Here is a 13654-nt window from a genome sequence, read left to right on the forward strand (position 1 = left end):
ACAAGGTAGAGTTGCCATCTGCTTTGTTTTCTCTGAGGGAAAAATTTTTTTCGTCCCCAAGTCTGATCCTCATGTATGAAAGTCTTGACTTATTTTTCTTTCTGGAGTCCTATATAGTTGTGACACTAATTCTTTTTTTCCTGACAAACTACTTTCCTATCTGTCATCACACACCTTATGCATCATTAAATGGAGAAAATGATTATAATTATGCACGTGTAAAAACAAATAGATATATTTTAATGATTTATTCCTCTGTCTAGTTTGCAAAGTCTGATATGAGGTGCCTTGTAACTCGTACAGTCGAAAGTGAGGTCAGAAAAAAGTTGGAGTAAGGCAATAATTTTCTAGGAAATGTAAAATTGTTATTTCATTTGAGCATTGTATTAATATCAGTGCTTCTTGCAATCTATAATAAGCTCTGTTGTTTTTAGTTTCCAAACAAAAGGAGCACATCTATTCTCTAGGAGAAGAAAACTTTTTCCTGTAAATTTGCCAAATAAATGAATACTTTTATGAGAGGGGAATGCCTTCATCTGCCCCTTTACAAAAGATGTAATGACATATTAATTTACTACAAAATCTGAGAACACATTTTTAAAAGAAAGTTACGAGAATTTTATGCATTCACATGTGCTGTGATCAGAATTAAGATATATTCAGGCTTTGAAAAATAGTAAAATACATATCTGACAACTTAAAGGTGTGTGGTAAATTAAATCACTGAATAAAGGTTAAGGAAATATTTCATGAAGTTCATATCTAAAGTCAAGAATGATTTCCTTCTTCGTATTGTAATTATTTGCATATGCTACAATCTATCATTCTAAACCTTACAATAATGAGGTGCTTTAACAATATAGTTCCATTTTTTTGTTTCTAGTCAGAGAAGTTCTATAATTATCCCTGTAAATCAGAGAAAATTTATTTCCATCCACTCTTTGTATGTCCTATACATTGATGTGTAAATGTAATTAAATATCGATGGATGGGCAATACATTCCCCCCCACACACACACACGCAGACCCAGAAGCATGTATGATGACTAAACAATAAATGTGGTCTCTTGCCTAGAGCAAGAAAACCTGCTGGGAAATTTTTGAAGTAGAGTCTGAATACATTTCTGTGGGTTAGTCTAATAACTTTTCACAGGAACCTTGTTAAGGAGTGTGGTTTTCTGAATGTAGTTCTGGGAGGGAATTTAAAGCCAAGCGTCAGTTCAGTAAACCTGAAGCCAGTTTGTGTTTGAGTTTCCTTCCTCACAGGCAAACCTCCAACGAACAGGCCATCCAGGGTCCCTAAGACCTTTCCAGGGGAAAGACGACCTTCTGCATTTAGTTAGTACCTCCTGTGAGCGTTATAAGAGAGACACGGTAAAGCTCCTTCCAAGAAAGCCCTCTGTTGGTTTTTCTAATCTTGTTTGGATAAAAACGGGGAAGTAGAATGACCACAAACAACATGCTCATTTTTTATTTTGAATGTGCCATACAAACACCACCTTGCGATCTGTCTAGGTAAAAATAATTCTCAGAGTAAGATGTGTGCAGCTCTGTCGCATTGTTCTGAAGGAACTGGCAAGGATGTCATAAATGTCTGCATAATATTATGACAAAAAAAACATGGTATCCTGGCAAAGCTTCAGAGTCAAGATTGAAAGTTTGTGAATTTGTATAGATATCAGGAATTTCATCATCTGCAACTGTCTCAACAGATGGTCATCTTCCTAAGGGGTATTTGTGGCGTACACCCTTAATTGTAAAAACCAATACCTTTGTTTATTTTAAAACCTTTGCGCTGAATTCTTCAATCTTTACTCAATTAATTGGCTGTCCACTATGCTAAATGTGACATATTTTTAAGATATCAAACTTGTCATATTCAGTGCTTCACTCACCACTGGCTTTTATCAATTGCTTAGCATTTGTCTAGAGAACTTTGGCTTTGCTCCCAAGGCAGGGAGTCACCACAGGGCAAGCTCCGTTCTCTCTACCCCAAGGCTGGTAAGCAGCAGCAAAGACAGCGTGCAAACCTGCTGAGTTCACCAGAAAACAAGGGATCGTTTATCCTGGTGGTGTAAGAATACAGCTGCCTTCTGGATTTGCTAAACATCTTGAAATGCTTTGAGTGTAATAAAACCCCAAACGTGCTTTTTTCCCTCATTTTTTCACGTATGTATTTTAGGAGAAATATAATCCACATGCTCTTGTTCTCTCCACTTTTAAATCACTTTTTTTTGTTTTGTAAGAACTGTTTGATGTCCTGGAAGTCTTTTATCCTTTTTATTAGTTATTCTTATGTACAAATAAACAGAAAACAATAAACAGCAAACACAACATAAAATCATGACTCAGGGCAAACACAATGTGCCCAATTCCAGTTGGAAGTTCTATATTGAAAAAATTTTTAAAACAAAATGTTTCTCTTGTTGCTTTGCAAACATAGTGCTCCCTTCTATTGGCAGACGGGGAGGCTATTTGGATAAAGGAGGGTCGAGGACTAACATTCGTTGAATAGCGACGGACTCTGGGGCTTCTGCTAACTGCTTAATTTTTGCAGTAACGCTAATGATAGGGGAATCCATCTGCATTCCACACACTGGAAGGGCTTTCAGAGATCTTAGGTAACTGGCCATGGGCCACAGAAGAATTTCAAGGCAGGTCTCCTTGACTGATCAGTTCATACTCTTTTCATTATTTTCATCCTCCTCATTCTGTGGTGTGGTGGGGATGCTCTCCAGACAATCAAGTAAGTCCCACGTTGACAGGTGACTTGGAAATACCTAGTAGTTAGGCCTGAGGATGAGGGCTATTTCAGCCTCAAGAAAGCATCAGCTTGGTATTGACAAGGTGGATATTTTGTATGGCAGTTGCTGAAGCACACTGGATAGGTGGTACGTGCCAGAGGGGAGCCTGCACTCACTTCCGGTGATTATAGCTAAGAGAAGCCAGAGGATGCACAGGAATGGTGCCGTAGGCCTGTGCTCTTGCACTGTGACTCAAGATATTTCTAAACTAGTCAGACTCTGTGTTTATTTTATTTTATTTTTTCTTATCTTAATTGTTGTTCAAGTGCAGTTTTCTGCCTTTTACTCCCATCCCAGCACACTATTTTCTAGCAGTGGTACATATTTGGTAAGAATTGTACATGACATTATTTGTTTAAATGGATTAAACTCATTTCTTAAAGAGGAATATTTCAATGCTTGTATGTTATTGGAGACATCTTGAAGTATTATAGAATGAGAATCATAGTTTTAATGGGTCTCTCTATAATGGGACTTGCATATTAAAAAATCCAAGATTTTATTTGAAGGAGAAAGGCCATATTCAACTATGCCATGGGGTCCATGGTCCATAGTATGGCAAAAGGTTTCTGTTTTCTGGAGAAAAAGGAAAACAATTACAAAATGAAGGATAAGACTGTTTAGCATTTGAACTGGGTTATATGTTCTTCTGACATCATCTGTTCTATAGGCTGTCTCCCAGAAATCCCAACTTTTATTCAACTTATCAACTTATAGCTAACATTGTGCTATAATTTCATGTTTCTCCCCTTCCCTTCCCTTCCCTTCCCTTCCCTTCCCTTCCCTTCCCTTCCCTTCCCTTCCCTTCCCTTCCCTTCCCTTCCCTTCCTTCCCTTCCCTTCCCTTCCCTTCCCTTCCCTTCCCTTCCCTTCCCTTCCCTTCCCTTCCCTTCCCTTCCCTTCCCTTCCCTTCCCTTCCCTTCCCTTCCCTTCCTCTTCTTTCCTTTCCTCTCCTCTACTTTCTCTCTCTCTCTTTCTTTTTTCTTCCCCTTCCTCCCTCCCTCCCTCCCTTCCTTCCTTCCTTCCTTTTTCTTTTAAACTTGTTCTACTTTTACACTGAGTCTTAGGCATCAAGGGGGAAAGAGCTGAATTATTTCAATCATCCATTGAGTTAAGTAAATGCAGCGGGCAATTTCATAAGTGGCATTTTGGAGAACATTAGGGTCATCATGTGACAGAACATGATTAATTTTTTTGAAGGTCAGGAAACTGATTTTTTTCCAGTGGATTTGCTAAGAGAATCCACCACCTGGCTTCTAGTTTTGTAGATAGCATTCCCTGAGAAAAGTTGCTTTTTTCTTTTACAGGGTTTCTACTTTGCTTTGCATCTCTGTGGACTGTATCCCACAAAAACAAGAAATATCATTACTGTAGCACATGTTTTTTGTCATACCTCTATGGAAGAGCCACTCTGATTTATCTTTTACTCCACAGCAGCGCAGAACTTTTCATACATTTATATTATACTAGTTGCTTTGCCTAAGGATCTCTGCACACTTTTCATATTTCTAAGAGGCTTACCACACCCAGGAAGAGTGGCTGAGGCTTGAAGGGTCTCCTCTGCATCCAGGCAAAGAGAGCAATGTGTATGGCAGTCTCTAGTCGAGTGTGGAAGAGGGCTGAGGGTCCTAGGGGGTCCGAGGGAGGGGGAAAGATGTGCCATGAGCTCTTTTCAAGTTAAAACTCAGTTAAAAATATTGGAGGGAAACAGTTACTTTCTAATGCAGGCCAGAGGCAGGGATGCCTTTCTTTGGTGATGAGGCTGGAAGCGAGCGACTGTATGTTCAAGGAGAGTGTTTTCTATGAACAATCCCTGCCCGCACAGGATGTGGGGAGGAGGACTTGGGGCATGTCTGTTGTTTCCAGTATATTCTATCTTCAGATATTCTAATACTGGACCTGTAAATGTAGAATAAGGAAGAAAAGACCCGTGTTCACTGTCTTTTACAATTTTAATTTATCAAATGAGATTTTCTTGTATCTAATTTCACTTGGTTTTGATCTCCAGTCATTACTACTCTTTAGGTATGTGTTCTGTCTCACTGGTGTGGCTTCTGCAGGCCCACAACTCCCTTGTCACAGCTACTAAGATGGGAGTCCCCAAGAGATTGAGGGGCAAGTCACCTCTCACTGTGTCACCTGTCACTGGTGCTTCTATCAATATTCCATAAATGCTGCTATGTCCCAACTTCACACCAGCAACACGTCGAAGCATTTACGCGAGGCATTGTCGAATGTCTCTCAGTTAGTACAGCCAGTCCAGCTGATGTTGCATATTGTAGCCTTTCTGTCGGTAAGGAACACAAGTGAAGGGATTGATACGATGTCAACAGGTAGTTGGCCCAGTATAATTCTGTGTGAGATTTATGACATTATTTTTCCCCACTGGTTATAAATCGAGAGTAGTAGCGGATATTTCTTCCACACCTACAGGGTATTTAGCTCCTGCGTGGTTACAATATTCTTGAGACCAGTATGTCAGAAGAGAAGAGACACGCCCCCTATCAGCTTCCTTCAGTCGCCCTCACATTCACTGTGGCAAATTGACCGTCTCCATTGCACACGCCCCTCAGGAACTTGCAGAGGACACTGTCGTAAGAGACACAATAACCCTTGTCTGCAGGCAATAGGCGCAGATGGGAAAGATAATCAGACTATTTCTCTTTGAGAGATCTTCATCATGTCAACAGAAGGGCCTGACCTGGTTCTGCTGGACTCAGAGCGAACACGATTACTAACAGACGTACTTCAGGCAGATTTCATAATCACCAGAGTTGCGCGGCACAAATGGTTATGGTGAGCCTCCCAGGCTCCCCAAAGACCGCTCAAATTGTCTGACTTAAACAGCACGGAAGTTGGGAAGTGGGAATTAAAAAGTACGGTTCAGTTTCATATGAAGGTTGCTGCCAGAAAGGACTTCTTTGGTTTTCCAAAATCAACTTGTTCCATGGCCAGCTGTGGTTCTTGCTGGAGACACCCCCAAATCTCATCCTTTGTGATCATGCAAGATTTATGGAGGGGATCGAACGACATGGTGTAGGTTTTACCATGGGTGACATTATTATCACATGATTACATTTTTTTCCCACGTAAAACAGTAAAAGAAAAGGCCTCACTTTTGAATGTTAACATTTCTAAAAGTGAGTTTAATTTATAGAGTAAATTAACATGGTTATTATGAGACTTCACCCAAAAGATTGGGGTGAAATCTGAGAGACTTAAAACTTCCCCAAGAGCTTTCCTTACAAGCGGTGCTCACTGAGATGGCTAATCCCAGGAGATGGTGGGTGCTGGGCAAGAAGAGGGAGCATTTTCTGCTGCTTCAGGCAGTATTTCTTTTAGAGCAAAGCCAGTCCATTTTGACCCAGTGCACTCTAGAGGCAAATAGCTGGAGGTTGTCCAGATAAAATGCCATATAGGTATGGGATATATATATCTCCTAGTTGAAGTAATGTCTGCTGGAGTGTGGTTGGTAGGGCAATAATATGGGTGTGATAATTTATATTTTTAATTTGAACATTTCTCCTAAAATGTCATATGGTGTGCTTGGGTGTGATATTGTTATGTTACAGAATTACGTGCTTATGATTTTATAAGATAATAAAAGATTTTGTAATAAAAAGGGACATTATTTGTGCTTTGTGTATATACATTTATTGAGGTGGCATTGATTAATAAAAATTATATAGGTTTCAGATATGCAATTCTGCAATACACCATCTGTGTATTGTATTGCGTGTTTACCACTCAAAGTTAAGTCTCCGTCCATCACTGCTAATCCCTCGTTTACCTTTTTTACCTCCCCCCACACCCTTCCCTCTGGCAATGGCCATATTGTTGTCTGCATCTGAGTCTTTCTTTTGCCAAACAACGTTTTATTAATTTCAAGTGTACAACACGGTGATTTGACATTTATATAACTTAGGAAATGATCACCACAAGGAGTCTAGTACGCATCTGATACCATGCATCATTATTACAGTATTATTGACTTTATTCCCTGTGCTGCAGTTTATATCCCAGTGACTACATTTATAACGGGCAATTACTGTTTTTTCATTCTTTAGTTTTCCTTATGAACAAAGCTGCCCATGTTCTGTTCTATTACAAGTCCTGCCGTATGTGAGCTTCTCCAACGGGAAGACACTTGGTCTGTTTTGGGCCTTTGAATGGCTGAGTGATGGAGGAGAAGGTGCAATGAATTTAGACTTTAAGAAAGGAGAATTTCATAGAATCATGCATCTTGTGCTTCTCATGAGTACACAGTCAAGCAGGATTTGCAGGTAGTTGATTAATTGTTGCAAATGTACTGTGAAATAATGATCTGTTAGAAGCACATGAAAAGATGCTCAACATTATTAGTCATCAGGGAAAGGCAAACTAAACCACAGTGTCAGTGTGATATTCTGTACACATGCCAGAGAGTCTAAGATTGAAAAGCTGACCACACCAGGCATTGGTGAGGATGGGGAGAAACTGGTGCTCTCATCTATTGCTGGTGAGAAGGTAAATGGAAGAGTCACTTCTGAAAACAGTTTGGCAGTTTCTTAACGACTTAATCATACACCTGCTGTATGACTGAACCATCATCCTCTTAAATACAGGGCGGGGCAAAAGGAGGTTTACAGTTGTGAGTATGTGAAACAGTTTAATCTTATATTATTATGTATTAATGATTGTATTTTTAAATTTTTAAAAATATATTTTATTGGTTATGTTATTACAGTTGTCACATTTATTTCTTCCCTTTATTTCCCTCCACCCTGTACCCCACTCCCATCAGCATTCCTCCACCTTTGTTCATGTCCATATAAGTTCTCTGGCTTCTCCATTTCCCATACTATTCTTAACCTCCCCCTGTCTATTTTGTACCTACCATTTATGTTTTTATGCCTTGTACCTTTTTCCCCTTTCTCCCCCTCCCCGCTGATAAGCCTCCATGTGATCTCTATTTATGTGAATCTGTTCCTGTTCTAGTTGTTTGCTTAGTTCATTTTTGTTTTTGTTTTTGTTTTTTTTTTAAGTTCTGTGGTTGACAGTTGTAAGTTTGTTGTCATTCTACTGTTCATATTTTTTGTCATCTTCTTTTTCTTAGAGAAGCCCCTTTAATGTTTCATATAATAAGAGCTTGGTAATGAATTCCTTTAATTTGAACTTATCTGGGAAGCACAGTGCTGGGAAGCACTGTCCTTACATTCTAAATGATAGATTTGCTGGATAGAGTAATCTTGGATGTAGGTCCTTGCCTTTCATGACTTTGAATACTTATTGCCTGCCCCTTCTTGCCTATAAGGTTTCTTTTGAGAAATCAGCTGATAGTCTAATGGGAACTCCTTTGTAGGTAACTCACCTTTTCTCTTGCTGCTCTTAAGATTCTCTCCTTATCTTTCATCTTTGGTAATTTAATGATGATGTCCCTTGGTGTGTTCCTCCTTGGGTCCAACTTCTTTGGGTCTCTCTGAGCTTCCTGGACTTTCTGGAAGTCTATTTCCTTGGCCAGATTGGGGAAGTTCATTATGTTTTCAAACAAGTTTTCATTTTCTTGCTCTCCTTCTGGCACCCCTATGATTCAGATGTTGGAGCATTTAAAGTTGTCCTGGAGGTTCCTAAGCCTCTCCTCATTTTTTTGAATTCTTGTTTTTTTCATTCTGTTCTGGTTGAATGTTTATTTCTTCCTTCTAGTCCAAGCCATTGATTTGAGTCCCAGTTTCTTTCCCTTTACTGCTGGTTCCCTGTACATTTTTCCTGTATTTTGCTTTTCATAGCCTTCACTTTTTCCTCTATTTTGTGACCATACTCAACCATTTTTGTCAGCATCCTGATTGCCAGTGTTTTGAACTGTGCATTTTTTAGGTTGGCTATCTCTTTGTCACATAGTTGTATTTTTTTCTGGAGCTTTGATCTGTTCTTTCATTTGGGCCATATTTCTTTGTCTCAGCACACCTGTTTTGCAGTAAGGTGCAGATCCTTAGGTATTCACCAGGGTGGTGCAACCCACATCGATACATTTTGGCACTTTCTGTGTGTGTGGGGGGGGCGAGTGTCTGAGAGGGAACAATGCTCTCTGCTGGCTTTCAGACACTTCCTCCACTGCCCACAAGCAAATTGGACCCTTCTGGTGCTTATTCCCGGGTGGTTGATTTTGTGTATGTTCTAGGACCCTGTGGATCTCTCTAACCAACTCTACTATGACTCTACTCTCCCGCTCCCGCCTCAGTCCCCACAGGTTTTTTCAATGAGAGGTTTTGAGGCTTTATTTCCCTGCACTGGAACTGTGAGTTGCACGATCTGTCTCCCTCCCCAGTTGTTCCTCCTGGTTTATCCACATACAGATGTGGGTCTGCCGCTTTGCCAGCTACCACCTTGCTGGCCCAGGACCTCCAGCCGCCACCTTGCTGTGAGTCCTCTCCACACTGGCCACCCATCTCCACCCTTCCTACCAGTCTGAATGAATGTTTCTTCTTTAACTCCTTGGTTGTTGGACTTCCATACAGTTCGATTTTCTGGCAGTTATGGTTAGTTTTTGTTTTTAAATTTGTTGTTGTCCTTCTTTTGGTTGTGTGAAGAGGCAAAATGTATCTACCTACACCTCCATCTTGGCCAGAAGTCCTGTGCACTCTGATTGTATTCTTTTCCATACAAACAACTGTACACCTTTTTTCCTACCCTGTATTTACTAAGAGACATGAAAACACATCCATATAAAAAGTTGTACATAGATTACTCATAGCAGCTTCATTTCTAACAACCCAAAACTGGAAACAACCCAAATGTCCAATGAGAAGATAAGCAAATTGTGATCATTCACTGCTGAGTAGCAATTGGAATGCCACTCCGTCAACTATTGAAAAGAGTCAACTATTCACACGTGCAACAACATGGCCAAGTCTCAAAATAATTTTGCTAAGTTAAAGAAGTCAGATAAAAAAGTTAAAGACTCTTAGGAATTGAATTAATATGATAAGAGTGAAAATACAGGACAGAGAAGAAAACTTTAGCATTACTTCAAAACTAGAATTGATAGGCTTGATTATGGGAAAAGGGCTAGAGGGGTGCAAACTGAGGTATATGGTCTCTCATATACCTTTATGGTATATGATATATGCCATAGATAGTATATGGTATATATGGTACACCATATATACCAGTTTATGGTATATATGTTTGTCTAGTGGAACCTCACCTATTTATCAGTGAGGATTACAAAAAAGATGGCTCTTAAGTACACAAGAAATGATGAGCTGATCATTTAATACTGACCCAGTGATAGCTCTAAGATGCCCCAAAGGAAACATCCAGGCTGCAAACTATTGATACTCGATTGTTTATAGAAAATAAACTTATAATTTGTCTTCTTAGTGAAAACAAGTGTAGATAGCCAATAAAAGTATAATATTAGGGAGAGAAAATGAAGACAAGGACACAGAGAAATGGGATTCCTAGAGCCAGTCTCATGGACAAGGGAGAATACAGGGTTGAAGGCAGACAGAGTGGGGAAGGAAATAGACTGTATGGGATATCTCAGGGGAAAAGGACAGGGAACTGATTCAGAGAGCAGCCAACTTTATGGGCATTTTGTTCATTTAATGCCTTGGATTTATTTGGTCTTGTGATCCAATGTGTAAAATTAGTTGTGTATATAAGAGGCAGTGTCAGCTGTGCTCAATGGCATAGCTTTTGGAGTTTATAGTCCCCTCTCTGACCTTAACCGCTATGTAAACTCTCTGAGCATCTGTTTCCTTATCTGTAACATGGTATCTTCATCAGTTCCTACGTCTTAGAATTGTTGTATTAATAAGAGATGAAAGGAAATTGTGCACAAGAAGCACTTGCCATTGCTTCTAACCCATAGTAAGTGCTCATAGAAAATAGATCCTACCGGTTCAAATCCCTGGTTGCGTTCCTTTCACCGGTAATGACTACTTTCAAAGTCAGCAGGGTTTTTCTTGTCTTGTTTCAGGATTTGTGGATTTGACCCTCCATGATCAGGTCCACCTTTTGGAATGTGCCTGGCTAGAGATCCTGATGATTGGTCTCATCTGGCGCTCCGTGGAGCACCCAGGGAAGCTCCTATTTGCTCCTAACTTGCTCTTGGACAGGTGAGTGCCTGGCTGTAGCTTGGGGGAAGCACATCCTTTACAGCCCCCTGATTATTCCTGAAGCTCTTTCACCCAGTGTTCCATGAAGCTTCCACAAATGTTATCAGGTGTGTTGACTCTATGAATGGGTGAATTTGGGTGATGGAGACCAGGGCAGTTCACAGAAGACTATGAATAACTTTCTGCTAGGCATCTTCTCAGATCAGCTCTATTATTCCTAAAATATATGTGTATATGCATTTGTATGCTTATACAGTGTCCAGTATTGCCATGGGAAAATACTGGGGACCTGTTTTTTATGTATATGCATATATACACGTATATGTGTGTGTATTTGTAAAACTATGAACTATAACTTGCTAATTCTACCTACCTTCATCTTGTGTCATGTAAAAGAAATGAAGACTCACTTTTCTTTAGAATATATTTTTGGCCCTTCCCTCCCCTCCCCTCCCACCCCTCTCTTCCTCTTCTCTTCCCTTGCCTCCTCTCCTTTCTCTTGTCGTTTTTCCTTCTACCTTTCCCCCCCTGTGTTTTCCCCTTTTCTTCTCTTTTCACAAGTCTCCTCTTCCTCCTGCTTCTTCTTCTAATTCTTTTTCTTGTGTTAAGTAGTGTAGTTCTGTGATCGAGTTATAACAAATCTGCAGATGAAAATCTTATTCCACATGCATGTTTCCCTGCTATGAATTGGAACGTGTCTTCAGTGTTCAGGTTTTGGGGGAAAATGACTTACCACCTCATTTGTATCCATCTTCCCGGGTGCACGGTTTCTGAGAACAGTCATTTAGTCACTGCACTTGAAATATGACAGGGTTTGTGACATGAACTCAGTTGGCCAGTGAGGTGATATTGCCTAGGATTTCATCAGCTGCTGGCTTCTCTTTCCTATAAACTCTTACTGTGGTTAATTTTCTCCCATCTACCTCATTGCAGTATGAGTGAGTAAAAGGTCCCATCTCTGCCTATTGTTGCTTTCTAGAACTCCAGATTTAAAGTTCCTACTTCCTCTAGACTAGGATTGCTCAACCTCCACACTATTGGCATTGTCAGTTGACCCATTCTTTCTTGTGGGTGACGGTCCTGCACATTTAGGATGTGTAGCAGCATTTCCCACCTTCTAGATGCCCACAGCATCCCTCCTCCCCAGTGATGACAGCCCAAAGTGTCTCCAGACATTCCTAAATGTCCCCACCCCCTGCCCCGCAGTGTGTGCTGGGAGGGAAGGTGCTAAACTGTCCCTGGTGGAGAACAGCTGCTCTAGACTCACTGTGTCCCTCACTGATACACTATCTTCCTTAGCAAGGTTGTTCCTTTTCTTTCTTCTCTCCTCTTCCAGCAGAAGGTTGCCTCTCCCTTGTCTAAGTTCTCAGTGTGTTTGGTTTGTACTTCCCTTAGCCTCCTTCTGCCACAGGTGAGTTATAATTGTATGTCTTATCTGCCTTATCAGCTCGTAAACTTCTTGTGGGCCAGGTCGGATCTTTTTCTTACCTTCAGTGTAGAAAGTCTCCTGTGATTCCCAGTATGTGTTTGCTAATTACACTGGCCACGGTCCCCAGGTGGTTTCCGGCAGTCGGGAGAATATGCACGTATTCTGATTAGTCATTTCAGCTGTTCTTGTCAATGGACCTGCTCTCTTCTTGTTGATTGCTACTCATCAATTCCTGGCTTAGTCCTTTACAGAATTTGCAGACATTAATATCCATCTGTTTTGGGAGGATTTTTTAAGTTACTAAATGCATTTGGCTTATTCTTATACTTCTGTTATGCAACTTTTAAATTCCAAACAGGGATATCCAAAGAATCATACTTTTCCCTGTACACCTAGACACACCCTTGAGAGTAAAGTCCTGAAGATCATAATACATTTCCATATGCTTAGGTACATGTTAATAATTAGAGAAGTACATAAGTAAATGCAAATTTTGCAGTAAAAATATAAAAAATAAAATATGATCTATAATATAAAATTTTCTATACTTTTAAAATTATTAATATGCACATAAATATTATGAAATTTTAGTATTATTAAATTACCCTCTTCATGTTAGAGGCTAAGTGCTTTGGATGACATAGATATATGCATATAATAAAAAATTTTACGACCAGCAGTCCATTTGAAATTTTATACTTCTGGAGGATGACTTTTGAGTGGTAGCTGAGAACATTGTTTCTGTCTTTGCCTGGCAAGCTTCCAACCTCTTTGATAACATTGAACTCTGATTAGCATAAGCCCTCCTGATCTCCCTCTCTTCTCTGTTGCTTTTCCTCATCATATAATAAATACAAAGTAAACATTTTTGTAACAAAATGTAGAAATTCCTATGTTTCACAGCTAAGTGTTTGAGAATGGGATAGCAGAAGACAAGTGTTAGCTTTATCCTTCTTATTTTATCTCAGGCTTGGTGACACTACCTTTGAAAAGTCAGCCACCTCCACAGGCTGTTTGCATCTGCGTAGACACACGGAAAAGAGAAATGCAAAAGTCAAATAGTCCTGTCACCCGTGCATTACTGATATTGCCAACTACAGTCAGGGCTTTATCTGTGACTAATTATAATGATGTCCTGTTCTCACAGACCTGCGCAAACCCAGGCATTTGTGCCATCCAAAGCAATCAGAAGGATAGAATTTACCCCAGTCTTGCAGTTACTCAAATGTTAGTATTGGCAAGTGGGGTTTCGTGATTATAGGAACAGAAAACCCTACTGGGTTGCCACCCCACATTTGTGAGCAGAGGACGTATTTTCTATCT

General features: G+C 40.0%; 1 protein-coding gene across 4 annotated transcripts in view; it reads left to right on the plus strand.

Moving 5' to 3' along the window:
• The window catches only part of ESR1 (estrogen receptor 1), a 366173-nt gene that overhangs the window by 289979 nt on the left and 62540 nt on the right, over positions 1-13654 (plus strand). For 3 of the 4 annotated variants that reach the window (XM_045843476.1, XM_045843477.1, XM_045843478.1), the window contains one exon: positions 10764-10902. The exons of the other annotated variant lie outside the window; for it this stretch is intronic. In XM_045843476.1, coding sequence (XP_045699432.1) covers positions 10764-10902 — 139 coding nt within the window. The remainder of the gene's footprint in view (positions 1-10763; positions 10903-13654) is intronic. 4 annotated transcript variants of the gene reach the window in all.

This window comes from Phyllostomus hastatus, unplaced genomic scaffold (assembly GCF_019186645.2).
Source record: "Phyllostomus hastatus isolate PE091 unplaced genomic scaffold, TTU_PhHast_1.1 phas_contig_40, whole genome shotgun sequence".
Taxonomy (NCBI): domain Eukaryota; kingdom Metazoa; phylum Chordata; class Mammalia; order Chiroptera; family Phyllostomidae; genus Phyllostomus; species Phyllostomus hastatus.